General features: G+C 38.1%; 1 protein-coding gene across 1 annotated transcript; it reads right to left on the reverse strand.

The window, feature by feature from the left end:
• Positions 1–1533: 1533 nt before the first annotated feature.
• On the reverse strand, positions 1534–21433 carry LOC137632343 (latrophilin Cirl-like). Its single transcript, XM_068364279.1, has 8 exons — positions 21204–21433; positions 14518–14624; positions 11731–13488; positions 11150–11468; positions 10652–10696; positions 5944–6112; positions 5391–5573; positions 1534–4473 (listed from the first exon to the last, which is right to left on the reverse strand). Exons 1-8 carry the CDS (start codon positions 21431–21433, stop codon positions 3298–3300), a joined length of 3987 nt encoding a protein of 1328 aa, XP_068220380.1. The 3' UTR covers positions 1534–3297.
• Between the last annotated feature and the right edge of the window lie 1067 nt (positions 21434–22500).

The raw sequence follows: 22500 nt of genomic DNA on the forward strand, positions 1-22500 counted from the left end.
CTTATTACTTTCAATGTCTTTTTATCTTGAATATTCCAACCTACTGCCCCATTTATTTCTTCAGGGTACACTTAAAAAAAACCGTAAATTTAATCGGAAATTCTCCGTAAAAATATTCTGTTCTCAGCTTTATTTCAATAAAATACAGGCGACAGTAATTTTTACCCTACTTTATCACCTTTTTACGGGTTGATGACCGTAATATCACTCCTCAACGTCAATATATCCGTTTTTAAAAAGGTAAATGTCTGGCAACATTTATGCCAGGATTTCTACCGTTTTTTTTTTTTTTTACAGCAAAATTTTAACTTGTAGCCTACTCACCATCTCTCCGATAATGCGCCAATAAATGATTCTAATCCAAGAATACCATTGTTCACACCAATACCAATTCACGCAAGAACCGAAGTCCACCACAGGTGGCTACATTCAGCCAACTAAGCTCGGCTGGTTGGATGTTCAAAGGAGTTACGTGCCTAACATGAACTGTTCCCTACGCCAATTTAAAAGGAAATTTTTCTACTTCTTTCAAGGTGTTTATTTTGCTTATGTACTGTACTTATTGGATCCCGATGCGAGGCCATATATAACACGAAAAGGTTCTCAAAAGATCTAGATTTAAGTCCTAGTTTCCCTTCGTACATTTGAACGTTTTATGATTGAGCAATAATAGTTTTCTGTTTTACGGTTTGTATGACAAATGTTATATACTTGGGAAACAAGGCATATGCTACTATTTGGTAGCAGAGATACATGAATCTTATACATAGGCTAAATGAGATATAACTAATTCCCATGTTTCGTTTCCAACCGTTTTAATATCCATTTGGCAAGTCGTAAGTCTATTATTGAGGATTTCTCTTCTAATTAAACACTTCTTCAACACAAGTGCTAGTTTCTGTTCAAAATTCAGCATATATCATATGAATGTTTTTAAACTTTATTATACATTATGTGAAGATTTAATGCCTCACATTCTTTCAAAATCTTAATGTTTTTAACCCGTATAATGGTATATTGGATAATGCAAATACTTACATATTTCTAAATTTAAAGATTTTTCAAGCTATAGGTTGTGTGAAGATTGGTATTTTCACATATTAACAAATGTGACAATTTCTAAACATTTGTATACCGCATACTAAATAAATATCTGTATTCTCACTCTGAAGGTATTCAACCACTTAATTATATACTATGCACATAACTGCATTTCACTTGAGTATTTCAAAATGCGAAGGCTTCAAAATTTTATCATATCTTTTAGTAAGGGTAGAAGAGACTTTAGCTACGGTAAGCAGTTTTAGAACACTCCAAAATCAAACCATTGTTCTCTGGTTTTGAGTAATGCCATATCCTCTGTACCATGGTCTTCCACTGTCTTGGGCTAGAGATCTCTTGCTTGAGGGTACACAGACTACCTACAGTTTTATATATTCATAAATGTGTAGTTTTTGGAAGGTATTCATTTTATTACTCCATTTTTTTTATATTTCTACGAGTCCATCAATTGGAAAGAAAGGCAAAATAAAATCCATTTAAACAGTTTATTGTCATATTTTTACACTGATTATCTATTCAACGTATCACAGCTCACAAGTTGGAGAAGAGATATAAATGACAGCAGAAACAGTCCCTGGGGTCGGCTAAAGCTACTTAAATAGCAAATACAGCTAAACCTCTTTTATTCTTCTCAACGGTGCCTTCTCGAGGTCATATATATCAATAAAATTCTTTAATAAGGTTACAGTTGTTTATGATTATTCCTTCAAACGTAAAATAACTCGCCTATGAGTCGAGAAGACACCATTTTCTAGAAACGCAACAGAAAATGTATTATGTTGGTATCAACAGAGTCGATATCCAATGCTAGAGGCAACATTGATAGCAATAGAGCAATAGCAGATGATGATGCCTCAGTAATGTCGGCGATGCAATCATGAACTCTTGAATGGAGGGTGGGAGATGGGGTGGGAGGAATTGGGGTCTCTTGGGGATGTCAATCTGAAATGAAGTGAATATTTTTATTCTTTATTTATTCTTGATGATTTCATTCACTACAGGCCGGTGAAAGCCCCGGGACTCTTCTGGCGAAATATGCATAACAAAGGAAAAATAATGTAAAGTTGTATTATCATTATCAGTGTTTCTCTTCTAAGCAGAGGAAAAAAAGGCCCATTTGGAATCGGAATCGCTCAATATCACTCTTTCTCTTTCTCACTCACTCTCACGTTCTCTCTTTGAAGACTCTTCTACAATCTAAAAGCTTTGGCTTTTCATTAAGAAAACGTACATATAAATATATTCTATTTACATCAATATATACAATTCCAAATAATTGCTTTTTATACATGTACACACACTTCTCCTTTGACCGAATAAAGGCACTTCCTCAAATAGCCATTCAAGTTTTACTTAGTGTGATTCTGAAGCGAAGTTTAAGAGCAACTCTGGCACTGAGGCTGAACCAATATTGAAATAAACGTAAAGCAAAGAAAAAATGAAATTAGAACAGCTGACTCTGGAATGTATCACACACTAACGTTTAAAATAAGAGGAACACTTCTTACATGCGTATAAATCACAATGGCGTCCATACCATCACTTCTTCACAGACCTCTATATTATATAGTTCTGCGACACGTAAACGAAAAAAGGACGAAGAATAAATAATATTAAGAAAAACAGACATCGACTAGTTATTATATTGGCTAACTTGCAAAATGTTTCTTCTTGCCAAATAGGGTCCCAAAACACAAGGGGAAACTGAGCGCTCTCCAAAAGAAAATGAAGTCTTTGAACGCACATGCACTCGTCACTCGTCTTTTCGAATAAGTTTTCTTTTCTATAAATTCACAAATTAAAATCATACGACTTGATTTCAAAATAAATGCCTTTGCACCATCGAGGATCTAAGCCAGCTGAAGACAGAAGTATACAGTTTTCGATTTATAGGTTGAGAGAAAGGCTTCTTGTCACTTTTAACACAAACAGTATCTTGTTTTCCTTGTGCAACAGCTGGCAGACAGGTGGAAAATACCTATAAAGACACTCGCAAAGTATGTATTTATACAATATATATATATATATATATATATATATATATATATATATATATATATATATATATATATATATATATATATATATATATATATATATATATATATATATTTATCTATTTATATATGCACCGTCCAGATTCTTGTTTGTTTTTGTCTGCTTTACTGAACCTTCTACACAAAAGTGAAGTCTGAAGTACTAATAAAAAATCCATTGCACCTTGATTTAGGCCTATTAGCACTCGCTGTACTGCTGGGGCCTAAGATGAGAAGGCCGTGAGACAACCAAGTGGGCGGGATAACCATTTGTAGCTGGGGAAGCTTGGGACACTATGCTGCGCCCGTTACCCTCATGAATAACAGGGAGGCTCTGAGGCGCCTGAGGATTGGAAGGCGAGGTCAGCCGGCAAACAACCTGTTCCCCATTCAGTACAGCAACTGTCATCAGATTCTCACGGCTGAATTGCTGCTGTGCCTGTTGAAGTTGTTCTAGGTCTTTGCTCATCTGAGCAGCGTTGAAGTCCCTCAGCCTTTCCTCACTGAGAGCAAATTGTTGGTCTTGGGGGCTGCGGCTTGAAAAGTGGTGACTCGAGGAGTGATAAGGAAGGAGAGGCCTGGCATCGCCATAGCTACGGGAGGACTGCCGGCTCATGTCACTGGGAGTGCCTCTTTTGACATCCTCGTCAGAGAGGTCAGACACTTGCATGGACTCCTGTCCCACAGGTCCGTTGACGACACCTGACCGACCCACCCAACGCTCGCGCTCGATTTCTTCATAAACGGGGTCGGATTCTGTTTCTATTTCCATGTATGTATGGTTCCAAGGAGAGTGAGAACGGGCAGTGTTTGCGGTGCCCCGGAGCATCGCTGCAACTGATGGAGGAACACCTGCATGTGAGAGCTGGGTTGTATAACTGTTGGGCACAGTTATGACCTTGTTCCCAGCCTCAATATTAGGGAAAGTAAGATTACCATCGAAACCACCAGCGGCATTGATGCTGTTCAGCTTAGCTAGGTAGGCATTTTTGAGATCAGCTGTTAAGGAGTTCGAGTATCGATGATGGTGATTATTCCACCCTGCGCGGGGCGAGTCTTCCTGCTCTGATCCACCATGGCCAGAATCCCTCGAGAAGGACTTATAGGATGCGTCTTCGTCAGCGTGGTTAAGGGTGGCGTGATGAAGATTGGTGGTGGTGGCTGTGGTGGTGCCGATGCGCGGTTGGGTGACTGTGTGGTGGCGTGGCAGCGACTGGTGAAGGGCGCCGAGCGGAAGGTGGCCCGTGACTCCCTGACGAAGGGAGCCCCCAGATCCCATCGTGGATGTGGCCCCTGACAACAGGGGGCCCACAGGGTGGTGTGTGGTGGCCCCTGACCCCTTCACTGCGCCTAGAGGACACAGCGTTGGGAGATACTGTAAAGGAAAAGATTGGTCAGGTAAATAAATTTGAAACCCAACTACTTATTCAAGATTCAAAAAGTATAAAGCAAACGAGTCTGACATTACCATGACTCCAATATCAAAAATACAAATTTCAGGTAATACAATTTAGAACAAACAATAATTTAGGCAAGCAGAATAAGGACAGTTAAAGCCAATGAAAAATAAATATGTGCAAATAAAATGGGTCAAGCTATAGCTAAATGTGCAATACGCTAATGATAATTATGTGCAAAAAAGCCAGGAGGCAAAAGCAATCCACACCAAACCCACACAACCACCATCACCACAGGACATGGCGGGAACAAGCAATTCTCCTTCATCTATATATATACATATATAGTTTTCTTCCTTCCTCTTTCTTTTTCCATGTAGTAGTAGTTGTAGTAGTAATTACAGTAGTAATAATAGTAGTAGTAATAGTATCAGCATAATTAGGCCCCAAGAGCAGAAGGACTCAATGTGAGAAGAGGGTGAAGAGGTGGAAAAGGAGGAAGGGCGTAAGCCAGGATGACCCGAGCCTGACAAGGTTTTATGAGTGTACCTGATGGCGGGGGTGAGGCCGCTGAGGGGCCAGGGGGGCGTTGTGCCGCATCTCTGGGGTGGTGGTGGTGGTGGTGGTGATGCTTGTGAGGGGGGAGGGGATTGGCAGGATCCAAAGCTGGTGGAGGAGGAGTGGGCGGGGGTGGTGGTGGAGTGCCACCTCCTCCTCCTCCTCCACCACCACCTTCTACAGGCGTTGGAGGAGGACTTCTGGAGGAGCAAGAGGAGGAGGCAGATGAATTGGATGATGAGGAGGCTGTTGAGGACGAAGGGAAGGTGGTGAGGGCTGTGGTGGTGATGGTTGGAGGAAGAGGGAGAGGGGAGTCTTGGCACGAGTTACTACCCACTTGATTGAGGGCGGGCGAGGCGAGGGCGTGATTGAGGGCGTGAGAGATGGCGGGGTGGTGGGGGTTGTTGTTCGTGTTGTTGTTATTGGGGCTGTACGTCTGCTTCTCGGCGGAAAAGACTACTCGCACCGCCTGCGGGAGCCATGCCTCACGCTCCGCTGCTGAACGGCACCATTCCCGCACCTACAGACACGAACATTATAGACTACGGCACTCGACAGGGTTTTTTTCATGGATGGGTGACCATTCATAAAAGCTATTTGAGACTCTCGTCGTAGCCTACTCACTAGTAGATCTAATATAGACATATAAAAAAGCGTAAGCAACACACGTATAAAAGCGTCAAGCAGCCATAATAAAAAAAAACACAGCAAACTCACACAAAACTTATAACAAACTGCTGTTTAAACTTTATGTTTATTATCAAACATGCTTCAGGTATGAGAGAACTAAAACAATCACAAAATATTAACTTTGTGGCTTTTAAAAGAAGACGAGAAAAAATAAAACTCTACATGACAAGATACAGTTCTCCTGACGAATGTTCCCTTACTTTTTGATTTCTGATGCAGTAGTAGATGAAGATGAAGATGCCGTGGAGGGCGTTCAGGACGCAGAAGGCAGCAGCGATGGGGAGCGACGGGCGGTGGAGGAATAACAAGCCCAGGGTCCACGTCAACACCATCAGCAGTAGGAGAGTGATGGCGCCTCTCAACCAGGCTCTGAAAAGGCAGCGTTTACACCAGGTTAATAATAATAATAATAATAATAATAATAATAATAATAATAATAGCTTAATAAATATGTGAAATTTGTCATTTGATAATAATCATTACAATAATAACAAAGAGACATGTAGAGTTGTGTGAAATTTGTTATCGTGAATACAGAATGGCTTTATCATTTCAATGTTCAGGACTTCCATTTACTTTTTAAAAAATTGCTTAAACATAACAATGACATTATAATAGTTGTCTAAGAAATAAATCATAGTAGAAAATTTCTTCAGGAAGGCCATATCATTAAGAGTATTTAGACTACATAAGCAAAAAAAAAAAAAAAAAAAAAAAAAAAAAAAAGCTTCGCCGAACTGAAAAGCCTTAAATTCTTCACAAGACTTTCGTCATAACAACATGTATAAATAGACTCACAGAACAAAAGCTTTAAAGACATGTTATAATTCGTTAAAAATATGCTTTAACGTTTCCGATAAAAAAACTTTCATATAAATAAATCAAATCAATAATACAATATACAGTAGTTCGTTACTATTCTTATCGAGAATTTTCCGAAATGGATTTCGGTAACTTGGAGTAACTTATTTCGCGTTATAAGAGTCACATTTAGATTTCCAGTAAATTCAGATCCTCTATCAACTTGAAAAAAACGTGTATATATAGAGCAGTATATGTATATTTTTATGCATAAAAATGACAACACACGCAGACGCATACCAATGATTTTTGGAACACAAAATGGCAAAAAAGTGGGCCGGAAAATTAAGTTTTAAAAAGCTCTTGGCCTTATGATAAAAAAAAATTCCGTTATAAAACAAAGTAAAGATATTAACATATAAGATCGTCAAAGGAAATATCTTGTTGATAATACATATAAAATACATAACACGCACATATGTTAACATCCCAAGAAAAGAATTAATATCTATAAGGTAAAAGTCTTGAGAAAATTGTGATTAGCTTTTTTACCATTAATTTCTTTTATAATTATGTAAAGAAAATAAACCAAAGTAATTCCACTCCCGAACGCCTGTGGTATGATTCTAAGAAATTTCCCGAACCATAAACAATTATCTTTTTATATCTGGTGCTTAAAATTCTAAACGCATCTCAAACAAGAGACAATCTAAAGAGTTCCTTAAGCACGGAGTAAAGTCTGTGTGTGCGTGCGTATGTGTGTTTGTATGCCCAATGGCCACGGGGTGGGTAGGTAGGTAGGCAAGTCGCGGGGCACGTTAAGTGCCAAACCACTCTTGTTTTAACGACAGTAATTATGGGGTATTTTTAGCCAGTTACCATGCAAATCGTCCGGGCTACGTTAATTACGAAAAACCTCGGAGTCGGCGTGGTTTGGCCCTGGACATCGCTGCAGCACTTAAGGGGCTCAACAGAAAAATCACTTACTTGCAATAACACTTAAACTCTCTCTCTCTCTCTCTCTCTCTCTCTCTCTCTCTCAACATATATTTACGCACAGGTAGTACATAATACATGCGGATACTTCTCTCCTTCTCTCAAAATTCAGAGCAGTTGAGATAACACAAGTCTAAGTCTATTTGTGCGTCTGTGACTCCCTCTTATGTTTTACGACAAAACTCTAGACATGTCTCCCAGTCCCTCTTAATTCTGAGAACCCTCCAATACCACAGGGCACGGATTGTAAATGGATGATGGAGACACGCAACGAGAGAGAGAGAGAGAGAGAGAGAGAGAGAGAGAGAGAGAGAGAGAGAGAGAGAGAGAGAGAGAGAGATATTAGGCCCCCAATTGTGGGTGTTGTCACACTAAGACCCCGTTGACAAATATAGACAAAACCAGAGATCATGTCGATAAGCGAGACGGCATTGAACTAATACAACATCAGTATCAGCGTTGCCTATCTCGGAAGTGCTATAAAACCTGGAATGCAAAAATATCCCTCGGTTTTAAACCCTGTATATGTAGGCTACAAGTCTCCGAGGCAAAGATCCACAAAACCTGAACAAGCCTTGAAATGTTGGGGGTGGAGCAAACATACTATGTATACATCCTATTTGCATTTCATGTTGAAATATGCGTTTGGATACTCATTAACATACATTTCTGAATTTAAGTGTTATGTTATTTTTATTCATATTACGAAAGACCATATATAATTTCCCAAAAACAAATTTCCATAGAAATCATCTCGTATCCGATTTAATGTGGAAGGTCCAACACAAAATCATCATCTTTCGCTAATAACCAGAACAAAAACAGTGAACCACTGATCTTAAAAATGTTTCGCATTAGGGGGAAACAAGAAAAATTAAAAAGAAATAACCCAAATGAACTCTACCACTGGATTCAGTGGAGACGATATCATAAACACAAGACAAATCTGGTCAAATGAAATTGTATTCCCGTATAACAGTTTAGGAAAAATGTTGATGAGGTTACACAGTATCCGTGATCTAAGAGGTGAGATCCATGAACGACGCAGATTTTGCAAGGTCTTCACGGAAGTCTTAATGAAGCTCCGAACCATTACGATAATCTATGTTATGTATTTGATACAAAAAAAAAAGTGAAGGATTTCAGACCCCCCCCCCTCTCTCTCTCTCTCTCTCTCTCTCTCTCTCTCTCTCTCTCTCTCTCTCTCTCTCTCTCTCTCTCTCTCTCTCAAATGTTTCCAACGAGTTTTATTCTTGACACTGGAATTATTTTTATCTTGCATGTTTATTTGATTAACGGCGTAATTTAACTGTTCATAAAACCTGACATTCAGTGTAACGGAGTTTAGCTTAGACCATTACACAATTGCGAAAGGTTTTCCAAATGAAAACGATATTTATTCGGGGTAAAAATGTATATAAAACAACACTTAAACCGAGACAATTCATAAAATGAAATAACCCGAGCTACTTCGGATTACAGACAATTAAATAATAGTTTTTCCCCGACCATCGACAAGAGTCCGGTCGCTATCACGTAACCCACCACAGATGGGTCAGGTTGGATCACATTCTAGATACTCGCATGTTTATTACCAAGGTGGGTAACAAACCAATGTTGGGAAAAAATGTAAAACACAAGTGGATGTATACATAAAAAATGAAGGGGGGGGGGGACGGGAAGGGAGGGCATTTGAATACCATCATGCCTAACTCTACACAATCTTACTACCTTTAAATTCATACCTATGATTTATGGGCGAGCCTTAATGGCGCCTTATGAAAATAATTATAAAATTGCTGATATAACAATATGATCTCATGGGCGACTTCATTTTCAAACCCCATAAAAAATAAAAAATAAAATAAAAAAAAGGAAGTAATGCCTATTTCTTGTTTATGGGGGTATTTCACAGGATAAAAGAATCTATGGGATGTAATTAAATTTGACAGGTTATGGGATAATAATAACATATCACGAATATATAATCACTGCCATGATAGCCTCTTTTATATGTTTATGGTTTTCACTATTGTTCTATCTTGTGAATAACATTACACTGTTCTTTTTAATAAAATCATAAATAACCTTTGTGAACTGGTAAGTATTTCGTTACATACTTCGACCAACCGTTATATCCGAAAATAAAATTTTAACACGTTATATCCCCAAATCAAACGTTACATCTTTTCACTAAATGCTATAAATCATATCATATAAAAATTTATCCTGTAAGTCCATTCATCAAACCTTATACAGTATATCATTCAATACAAAAAACCTACGCCATAAAATCCTTAAATAGATCAATATTCCTCTGTTATGATGAAGCTACTTTTTAACATCTATTTATTAAACAATAGATGAAAACACAATCCTATTGTATAATAAAAATCAAATAAAAAAAGCTATACCTCAAAAACCAATAAATTAAAGACGCATTTATTTCTACAAAACAAAAAGCAGAAAAATACGATCTCTAAAAATACCTGCTATAGTAAGTTATTTACGATTACGATAAAAGAGAGGCATAATCACACGAACACAGTAACTCTAAAAGACTGGCGCTTTGATACCACGAGAAAAACACTTAGAAGCTTGGTTTTACAGACGATAAGCAAAGCTTTGGTCAAAAAGCTGGCCGTATGTTCTATTTACATCGGAGATAATCTTGCGGATCAGGGATTTAATTCTATTGCACAAGGAAACATAGATAAGCACGATAAGGATGTCGTTAACGGACAGGGATAACAGCTAGAACAACTAAGAGTGGCAATGCTAAACAAGGCACAGCGAACTACAGTCCCTCTTGTAACAAACTATAAATAATTATAGCTAAAAAAGATCTGGACTAATGTATAAACTATACATATTCAAAACCATAGTTAGCATCAACATCAGGCATGCATATAGTTGTACTGACAAGTTCACGTTCCAAGAAATGCTTGATAAACTGGAGAGGTCGATACGAAAAGCATCAAAGCGACACAAGAAAGGGAGGGAATGCATACAAACTAACGAACAACGGCACAGAATACACGAGAAGTATAAAAACCAGATTGGAGAGCGTGCCATGCACAGCCATGTCGGTGAATTGTGTATAGAGCTTACAGGCGAGAGTAGAGTCGGTGCTGGAGAGCGTTGGTGTACACGCCGCTGCCAGTGAAGGAGGAAATATTCAGCAGTTATAAAGATTACAAAAATAAAAATAAAAAGTGAGATATCAAAAAAAGAATACAAGGGGAATGATAGTACAAGCAACAGGTTAGAGGGTCCGTGAATTAGTAAAACTGTACATCAGTTGAAGAATGAGGAAAGGGATTGTTAAAATTTACATTTGTAACAAGACTTTGTTCCTCTCTCCTGGGCGGAAGTCTCGTTGAGCAAGGTGGTTAAAGGGATTTAATTAGGGAGATACTCTAATAATACAGTTATAAATACAGTATAATTACACACTGAAGGAATTAGAATTTCTAGGAAAAAAAAATAAAATGGAGAGCATGGCCGAGAAAATTTCACTGCTCGGAAAAGCCTTCAAGGGTTATATGTATACAGGGGCAGGGAGCAGAAATTGGGAAAAAGATCAAAACTTATTCAATGAATATTTACCTGGCAGATGCTAGCCGAGCCATTTCTTTGGTCTTGAGAGCATCGTCTGGAGACAGTCTGCAAGTATAAATGAGGGCAGCAGCCAAGAGAGACACATCAGCAGCAAGGAAAAGTAAGGCTGGACCCACAAGGGAGAACACGAAGTAGTTATCTGTCCTGAGCCAACAGTATTGGTCAGTTCCATAGCTGTATGGGTCAACTAAAGCAGCTGCAGCTACCACAAGCAAGGGAAGACCATAGGCCAATGCATGGTGCCACCATCGCAAGCGCAGGGAATCACATTCAACTGCTCTTGCTACACTCAGGTAAACATGAACACCTAAAAGGTAAAAATTTAAACATTTAGTGTGAGAAACATAATTATTTCAAGTACTATGTCTAGAAAAATAATCAATATGAAGCAAGGAAAATAATAATGTTACATTTCCATTAATTTGTCGTCTATGCATCATAAAAATGCTAAAGCATAGTTTAAGTTAAATAAACAACAGGGTACATTAACTGTACATTAAGTGCGCATAATTATACACTTATTTTAAAGGTATATAGCTGAAAATATTGATGGCTACAGAAATTCTTACCTTCCATGAACATCCAAGCAAATGCAGAGAGGACGGTATAATGGAGGACGCCTGCAATGACTGGACAGAGAACAGGCACATCTGTACGCCAAACTCCAACCAGGAACACCAATTCTGCTGCTGTAAGACATATGCACACATGACGATGCACAGCTGTCCGTGGTGATGCCAGTCCACGAAATACTGAAAACACAATCAGAGATCCAGCTACACAAACCAAGCTCACAACACAGCCAACATATGCCAATATACGGAAAGCAGCTTGTGGATCTTCTCCAACTCCACCAGCACCTTCTTCCATGAGGACAGCAAAGTTAGTCAAATGATCGCACTGGCAAGTTACGTGTGAACGATTAAAGTGTTCTACTCGACATCCTTCATCACTCCAGTCTGCAGTTGTATAATCCCAAAATACACAAACAGGACGTGTCATATTCTCCTGCTTGAGCAATGAAAAAACAAGTGTGACAGGTTCAGGTAGCTGAATGTGGCGACCAGGCCCTAGTGAAGCGGACACTACTCTTGAATTAACCATACGAGTTACGTTGGATCCTCGTTCAGCACTAGGTTCAGTACTAGGTGTGAGGAGATCTTCCAGATGTCTATATGTTAAAAATACAACCTTAGTATTTCCCCTTTCACTGTTTTCCAGAATTGCCTCCGGAGGAAGAGTTATATGATCAGCATAGCCCCATTCCAATGTTTTGTCTTGAACAGACGGAAATTCGACTGCAGATCCATCTGCTAATACTGACCGAGCTGATACAAGTACATGAGACTTGAAGTATGCAGCTTCTGCACCATCAGACAATGATTCTGCTACAAGGAAAGAGGCCTCTTCCAAAGCTACCATTAACTGTGTAACGGCATGCCGTCTTTCATGGACAACCAAATCTCCCCAGGGACCTGCCATGCCAGCAGCAAGCAGAGATGATCCTGTAGACAAAGCTGCCTGCAACAGTTCAGTAACCAATGCCTGTCTCTGCCTTGGATCAGGAAACTCCTTCACATGTTCTGTCATTCTCGTTGCTAGTGTTGACAGCAATCTGGAAGTGGTGGTGAGATCCCCGCCATACAGAGCTTTACTTTCTGTCACAGTGGCTAGATCAGTGGCAACTACTAGCAGAGATTCATGAGCATTAGCCCGTGTTTCAAGGGTGGCTAACCACACACTCCGGCACTCACTGAGATCTGCTGGACCAGCCCAATTTGACGAGCTGCAAGGTCGCCTTGCCCAACCTGATGCCCCACCAGGGCATGGCTGAACGGCTATTTCACCACCTTGAGTCCAGTTCCAGTAAAGACCTCGCCCGAAAGAAGGTGGGCACCAAGTAGTTTCGTAGTCCCCTTCCGTTCGTGGGGGACCAATCGGAGGAGCATGCGTACTGGGAGAAGATGTTGTGCTGTAACCAGCAATGGAGGTGGCGGTTGTCGTAGTTGAGGAGGTAGATGACGCGGGTGGAGCAGGAGAACTTGGCTGAGGGCCAGGAAGGAGTGTTGGGATTTTCTCTGTCTCCACAACAGCCTTTTCTTCCTCTTCCTCTTCGATTGCATGCGGTGCCTCTGTAGAAGGTGCAATAGTGGTGGTAGTTGTGGTCGTCGTCGTGGTTGTAGAAGTACTGGTTGTAGTTGTTGGAGGTGTTGTAGTTGTAGTGGTAGTTGTGATATTGGCATTGAGCTTTGGAGGACTCCACACAGGGGATCGCGTAGTTGAAAACCAAGGCGGCCTGGGTCTTGCAGTAGTCGTAGTTGTGGTTGCTGTAATAAAAAAAACACAGTTAGGAGCAAATTTCAAAATCAATTCAGAACTGAAATGTAAAACAATTGATGCAACATACTACAGGACTTGTATTTAAGACTATGTACTGTGAATACCCTCAAGAGATACATTACTACAAACATTGATTGATCATAAATTTTATTACTGAACCCACAGAGCAAATAAACTCTTGCATGATGCAATAACAAACAATATTGGCAAAGTAAAATCAGAAATAAAGTTTTACTAATATCTAGTAACACAAACATTTCAAATGAGCTAAACAATATAAAACTTGAAATATATGACAGTACTGGTAGAAATTATACAAAGAAATATCTTTAGTTCGTCATTCAAACATAAAAGCTTACTTCATTTACTAAGAAACAAAATCTATAAATACATTTCTCAACAAGTTTCTACAAAAGCTCTAATGCAGCTGCCAAATGTATTTGATTATTAGAATTCCTATATACAAAGAAAACAAATATTTGTAGATACACAAATAAATACATAAAGATTAGTGTGTTAATAAATAACCAAACATTTTTCCAAGAGGACTTCAGCAATATGAAAGAAATTTTTTTTTTTTTTTTTTTTAATGTTGAACCAGAGCATTACTGAAATTCTCTTTACAATGGATGATGTCAGGACCACTTTATTACAGTTAAATTTTCCAGAAAAAAGTAAATTTCCAGCAATATGGTCCCGTCATCATGTTGATTAAAATTAGTAAACATATGAAAACCAGATAAAGAATGAAACATGGAGAGTCATGCACGGATGAATTTAAATGAATGGAATTCATGAAAATCTAGATTGACAATGCATCTGTGAGAATATCTCGCTGACATGAAGGAAATATGAATGAGGAAAAGGACTCATGGAAAAAATTGCATTTGAAAAGTGTAAATAAATCAATAAAAAGTGCAAAGAAACGAGTTCCTTGTTGCAGTAGGAGTAGAGTGAGGTAAGAAGCCACCTATAGTAAGAAAAGGTGCCGGATGATTATGGTACTGGTACATTACCTGTCTTGCACTGGTAATGGGCCTCCAGGTACTTGTGGGTACCAGCACATCCGTCGCCAAACCTGGCCGTGTTGGCCTCGATTGTGCATGAGGGTTTTCCAGAGCAGCTTGTGAGGGGAAAGAAAATAAACGTTTTTTTTTTCTTTTAAAACAAAGCTATAAGCAAAGAAGCTGTCTCCATCACCCAAATCAAGTGGGAGAAGATGTTCGTTCGGTTTGTAGTCAGGTGGGGTTCGACGTGTACGAAAACTTTCAACTTAATCGAAAACAAAATTAGAAATGATAAATGACCCAAAATGACAAACGAAGGAGCAGAAAAATGATGAAATTCAAAATAAAAAAAAAAAATAGATAAATTCAAAATAATGGACTATAAAGACAAAAAAAAAATAAATAAATTACTCAAGGAAAATCACCCGCCCCAACACCAGCCCTCAACACCCTAAAAAGCTAAAAAACGCAAGACTATAAAAAATAAACAGTATAAAACATGGAAAATAACAAAATGAGAATAATAAAATCAACTAAAACGCATTTATTTTTCAAGGCCCCAATTTTTTAAATCTTATATAAAGCTCTCTCTCTCTCTCTCTCTCTCTCTCTCTCTCTCTCTCTCTCTCTCTCTCTCTCTCTCTCTCTCTCTCTCTCTCAGGGAATAAACTAGGCAAGAAAGAAAGGGTTCAACCAAAAGGATTGAAGAGACTTCGCCAGATAAAGATCTCCATCAATCAATGAAAGAATAAAACACAGATGTAAAAATTGATTATCACGATTACCCGGACATTCTTTCCAAATAATTCTTACTTATATAAATATAAATCTATGGAAAAAGATATTTTCTTTACTTATTCTATAACACTTTGAAGAAGTGTTCGTATCGATGTAAATATTTGTGCGTTTATATTTGACTTAAATATTGCGCAGAAACTAATTCTAGATATAAAATTCACTTTACCTTGAGAATAACATATCCAAATTGGAGTTATATATGATTAGGGCATCGAACCTATGCCTGGGCCAGAAGCTCTTTTGATACATAATTCCCCTTTGAAAATATCATTCCTTAAGTATATTGAAATTGATATTAATAACTAAAAATTGGAACTTAATACTTAAATCCATGAAAATCACGAGATATTTGAATATCATCTTTACACACACACACGCATATATATATATACATACATATATATATATATATATATATATATATATATATATATATATATATACATACATATATATATATATATATATATATATACATACATACATACATATATATATATATATATATATGTGTGTGTGTGTGTGTGTGTACAGTATGTGTGTGTGTGTACACACGGGAAACACCAGCAGTGGACACCGCAACGTTCGTCTTTAATAGTGAAGTTTTAATAATGGCCTATCATCATCACAGCTGGTGCCTGGGTGGGTGGGAGGGTAGGTAGGTGATGGTGAGATGGTAGGAGAGTGCAAGAAACACTCCGTTGCCTGATGTATGATAACTGCATAAACATACATTACAGAGATTTAAGTGACCTCGACTGTATGAGAACGTCTCGGAAAAAAATAGGTATACAACATTATAATATGATAAAAGAATCAGCTGCTATTAATAAGGTCGTTGTGGTTGGCCGGAGCTGAAGCCAACAGAGAGAGAGAGAGAGAGAGAGAGAGAGAGAGAGAGAGAGAGAGAGAGAGAGAGAGATAATAAGCGCGGTGAAGGTGGTATGAGGAGCAGTAATGGCGACTGTTCTACACACCTTTGGCGAGACAATTAACTCCTTGGCTTCACTTCAGGAACCAACCCCCCTTTCCTAAACCCCCTCCCAGTGCCTCCCCGTATTCCTTTAACCCCTTCCCACACCCCAATGCCCTTCTCAACTTTTTCAATCTCACTTTGATTTCGCATATCTAAGATACGTCCAAAGTGCCTCTCTCTCTCTCTCTCTCTCTCTCTCTCTCTCTCTCTCTCTCTCTCTCTCTCTCTCTCTCTCTCTCCCTGAGGATAACAATCACAATCATCAACCTCAAATGTATTCATCCATCCCTCGATAATAAATTAAAACTTGAATCATCATAATCATAATTTCCAGCTATAAAATTCCCCCAGTGGATTATTTTGACATTCCTCCCCCACCCCCTTTATCCCTCTTCCCTCCCCCCTCAAATCCCTGTTACTCCTCCTTCCATAAGTCATCAATTTATTGGTACATAACTCCTCTGGTCAGCATCCCATCCCCGGTAAGGTGTCTGGTTCTATCATAATCATGCAATTCTCAACAGTTGAAACTTTGACCTCTTGAGAGAGAGAGAGAGAGAGAGAGAGAGAGAGAGAGAGAGAGAGAGAGACTTTCGCTTATTTAATGCTTTTGATAATGAAAAATGCAATGAAGAGGCTTGTTTCTCATTAATTAGACTGGACGTGTATGGGTTTTGGGCACACGCAATAGCGCTGGGGTTGAGGAGGCTATTCAGAACAGGGGCCTTAAAGCTGCACTATTAGGAAAGACTTTAACCAGGTTGCATAAGACCCTCAAGTAATAATACCTACAGTGCACTGCGTGATATGTATCTGTCTATACCTCTTCGAGATTATTTTTTTTTTCTTTTTCACGCTCTGCTATATACTGCGTTGAAAGAAAAATTTGAAACTTATAACTCCAACAGTTTGTTATAAACTGGGGGAAATATCGACGCAAAACCTTCATGTTACAACCGTTCGAAGTCAAGAAAAAATATCTGACCCAATTGAAAATATTAAAAAAAAAGTCATAAAAAAGAAAGATCAATATGGAAAACTTAAAACCCACTTATATAAAATAAATAAGAAAATAAAACCAATCAAATAAAAGTCTTTTTTTTTTGTGAATATAAAGCAAATGTACACTTGATGTCCTATGGTTTAGGACACCGAATGATATGAGAAGAAAGGAAACAAGCAACTACAGTATTGCCAAAACAAAACAAATGATGCCACACCACCACCATTAGTGTTACCAGACAAGAAATCCAACCCCACACAAACACACAATTTGGCATTATCAGCTGCAAGGAATAAAAGATAAAAAAAACAAAGTGAGCCGGTCAGAGGCTTCCCTTGAGCCTGCTCGCTTGCCTGCAAAAATAGAAATGATCAGAAGCTTACTACATTAGATAGCTAAGGAAGGAAAACCACCACCACATCGCTACCGTGGGCTGTGTTAGTAGATCCTACGATTAAACACACAATTAAATACGGCATAACCAGCTGCAAAGAAATAAGCTGATTACGCGAGGCCCAGCCTAAGGGGGTCCGTGTCCCTGTTTACCTGCGCGACAGGTGTAGTGCACCTCTATGTACTTGTGAGTGCGCGGGCAAGGATCCCCGAAGAGGACGCTGTTGACGGACATGCTACATTTGGCTTCTCCGCTGCATCTGTTATCATTTCCATATATGTGGTTGTTTAATACACATAGAACATTGCTAACTATATTCATATTGGATCTATCCAGTGATCTGAGTCTGGTTAATTAATACTGGAATGTATTAAAAATGCTACAATACTAATAATTCAAGTTAAAGTGACTGATTATACTAATCATATAAATGACAATACATCGAAAAGTGTACGGAACTTCTGGCACTAATATACAAAGTCAAACGACACGAAAAAGTTGATAATAATAATGATAATAAAAAATAACTTCTCTATGCAAAAAATTTAAATCTATAGAATGCCTACAAAAACTATTTTAAAATAAACTAAAAAAAAAAACATCTAATAATACCGTAACTCTCCTGCAAAATTCTAATGATATTGTACCAATCAATAGACTTATCATATAAATATATTTGAATAGGTCATGAGTGAAATAAAAAATTAGTATTAGTTAATGCATGCTCATTACTTCCTTGCATTACGATAAAACAAGAGTACTGCACACATTGAGATCTGCTGTACGCACAATTACCATTAATCTTAACCCTTGTTTCTGCTGTGAGAGAGAGAGAGAGAGAGAGAGAGAGAGTAGAGAGAGAGAGAGAGAGAGAGAGAGAGAGAGAGAGAGAGAGAGAGAATAATAGTAATATTTCGTGTCAAACAAAACCTTATAAAAAGAGGAACTTCAAGAGAAAAAAATAGAAAATATTTACAAAAGAAATAAATATCTAACCAAATTTTCCATCAGGACAACTGCTGCAATACCAAATTTCCATATTGAAAAGACAAACGCCAATTCTTAATGCCATTTTTTTGCAACAAAACCAAACAAGGTCGAAGTAACGCCTTGAATGACAGACGAGGTTGACAATAATGCTGATGACATTGTTATGAGGGAAAATCTGATTAAGGCTACTTTTGAGAGAGAGAGAGAGAGAGAGAGAGAGAGAGAGAGAGAGAGAGAGAGAGAGAGAGAGAGAGAGAGAGAGATTCTTACAGGTATATTATACGGTGATGGAATATGTACAAATGTCTGTCGAAGAGTTACTCCATGTACACTAATAATAATAATAATAATAATAATAATAAATAATAAATAATAATCACAAGTCTTAAAATTGTCATTAGAATAAGATTATCTGATTCCAGCAAGAAAAAGTTGAATAAGAGCGGATAGAAAATCTTCAAATGTCCCAATTGTAAGCAACTACAGAGAGAGAGAGAGAGAGAGAGAGAGAGAGAGAGAGAGAGAGAGAGAGAGAGAGAGAGAGAGAGGGACTTCACTTTGCTGTTCTATACCAGCTACAGCCTCCCTTGATCCCATCAATATATAACCCCTCCCCCCCCCCAAAAAAAAAAAAAAAATTAAACTAATAGCCATGTCTTTTATTTCCAAGCAAAAGCGTCCCCCACCCGAATACCATCTAGAGGCTTGACAAGAAAAAGCGAAAGCAATTGGAGAGATGGGGTGGGTTTGAGCTGGGGTGGTTAAATTCAATGAGGACACCCAAGGGACACATAAAGAAGGACCCAGGACCACCTGATACGACTACAACCTAACAACGCCCCCCCCCCCCCCCTCCCCCCGTCTCACACTTTGAACCCAACATCGCGTATTCTTACTTTCCAGCCATTTACTTATACTGTGCTTGAATGTATGAATGTTCATATGTAGAAAAATATATTTATACATACATACATACATATATATCATAATATATATATATATATATATTATATATATAATATATATATATATATATATTATATATATATATATATATATATATATATATGCACATATATATATTTATAGCCACGGAAGGAAAAATGGAAAGACTTGATTGCAGTTAGTACTTTCGTCCATTAGGAATATCGACAGACTCAACAGCGACTGTTGATGTCCCTAATGACGAAAGTATTAACTCCAATCAAGTCTTTTCATTTTTCCTTCCGTTGGCTGATAATAAATTTTATACTCATCAAGTGTCAGCTTTCATGATTTTCACACATACATACATACATACACACACACACACACACACACATATATATATATATTATATATATATATATATATATATATATATATATATATATACATATACTGTATGTATGTATATGATAATTTTGCACATTTAGGCATTATACACCTACTAGTATCGGGATTCTCTCTAACTATCAGAGACCCAATGGTGAATCAACTCAAAGATAATAGCTTCTGGTCGGACAGGGAATCGAACCCAGGCCCAAGAAACTAACGTTCCATTGACTTAGCAACACTTTGCGGCTGGGTTGAAAGTCAATGGAACCTCAGTTCCTTGGGCCCCGGGTTCGATTCCCTGGGCTGACCAGACGCTATTACCTTGAGTTGATTCCACCTTGGGTCTCTGATCCCGAGGTAGTGAGAATCCAGATATTAGGAGGGAGTATAATTATATATAGCTAATATGAAGGTATATATATATATATATATATATATATATATATATATATATATATATATATATATATATAATATATATATATATCGAAATATGTATATATTACGGTGTATACATACACACAAATTATACACATATGTGTATGTATATGTATATATAAAGATTAACAACACGCTTTAAATATAAAATCAATTCGATTCATTACTCTTGACAAGTATCTACAAACAAAAATAATAATAATAATAACCATAACAAATTCATCATAAAATGGTGATGATAAAACAAAATAATAATTATAATACCACAAACCATATTAATAATAATATACAGACAAAGCAAAAATTATTTTTCTTTAAATTCTTTTTTTTCCTTTGCACTTACATTTTGTACATCCAACTACACGTCAAACCCCACACTGATTACCATCAAGGAATCTTTTGCAATTGAAATAACATCGATGCATGTGTGCAGTAACACTGTGATTTATCCTGATGCATTAACTAATATGAGCATTTCATGTAAAGATCCTAACAATTTCTTATCTACAAATCCACTCTACAGATTTGAATTCTAAGATAATTTTATATTTATCTTAATAAATAAAAGACTCAGTTATGTTAAGATATCAATATGATATTGGAATTAAATCTGATAAAAACTAAAAGGTTTCCTATTCATCTAAGATATCAAACAGTATGAGCAATTATCAAATTAAAAACATATTTTTGAACTTCATATGCAATACTTATAACAGGTACTACTTATATACTTGAGTAAATACTTGAGTAAAAATTACAAATCCACAACAGTATCTTACTTATCAGCCAGCACTCTGTGCGTCCTAGGGCTTTGGCAGTTGACCGACCACTCTGTGTTCCCGTGGGCGTTGCAGATGGTTATGGAGAAGCGGCCGTAGTTCGCCCTGATGACGTTGATCACCTGACCGGGCTCACACTCTATGGACAATATCGTGCCCTCGCAGGCGTACGCTGTGCGGTAGCTCTCGGCTGGAAGGAAGAAAACGGGAGTTAGGACATTTGCATTCATACGGTCAAATGGTTTATGAGTTATACAAACAGTGAATGGATGTGGTCAAATGGTTCATAAGTTCAATGATTGCCGGGGGGGGGGGCAGGTAATTTGGTAACGTTATACCTACAAATAGTAAATTTGTGGAAAAAAAATCGCTTGATACGGAAATACAAAAGACAAAATATTTCAGAAAATTAAAATATAAGCTAAAGTACAAAAAGCATAAGATATTTTCATTCAAATTCAATTTGAGAGAGAGAGAGAGAGAGGAGAGAGAGAGAGAGAGAGAGAGAGAGAGAGAGAGAGAGAGAGAGAGAGAGATACAAACACGATATAAATGGGAAACAGAGCGTCCTGCCCTTTCCCAAAACAGCGGAATTGGTACATTCTAAGGAGATGTAAGGAAGTTGGAGGAGGAAGGGGAGGAGGACAAAGGGGAATGAGAAAGGGGGGAGGGGTGTCACAGTCATTAGCTCAATTACCCCGAAGCTTGACTTGGTCAGCTCTCCCCTCGACATCCTAGAGGATAACCTCAGATTGGCCGCAACATCAAAAGGATCTCTCTCTCTCTCTCTCTCTCTCTCTCTCTCTCTCTCTCTCTCTCTCTCTCTCTCTCTCTGTGCGGGTCCTTCAAAGGCAACCCGTGTCAACACAGCAGCGCCAGCCAATCCCACCTACAGGCCAGACTCAATTTCAAGCCAAGACCGGAATATCGAAAATCAAAGACAGCTCTGAATTAGACTGACTCGGGGAAACGATGAGGCGCACTGTCGTCGCTACTACGCGCCGAAAGGGGGGGGGGGGGTGGTAGTATAGTAGTAGTATAGAGGAAAGAGAGAGGAAAGGTAAGGAGGGGGAGGGGTAGAACAGGGTAACGAGTAGGAATATGAGGGAGAGTAATAGTATACAAGAGGTAGGAAGAGATAATGGAATCTATAAAAAAAGTAGAAAAAGACGAATGAGTTAAATATGGATATAAAAATCAATACATTTTAATATCCACTTTAGTCATCAGTGAATAATGCAAATAGTTACAGCTTAGTGCCACAAATTAAACTCAAATATAATAGAAATAGAAGAGT

The sequence above is a fragment of the Palaemon carinicauda genome, chromosome 41 (assembly GCF_036898095.1).
Source record: "Palaemon carinicauda isolate YSFRI2023 chromosome 41, ASM3689809v2, whole genome shotgun sequence".
In the NCBI taxonomy this organism is placed as follows: Eukaryota; Metazoa; Arthropoda; class Malacostraca; order Decapoda; family Palaemonidae; genus Palaemon; species Palaemon carinicauda.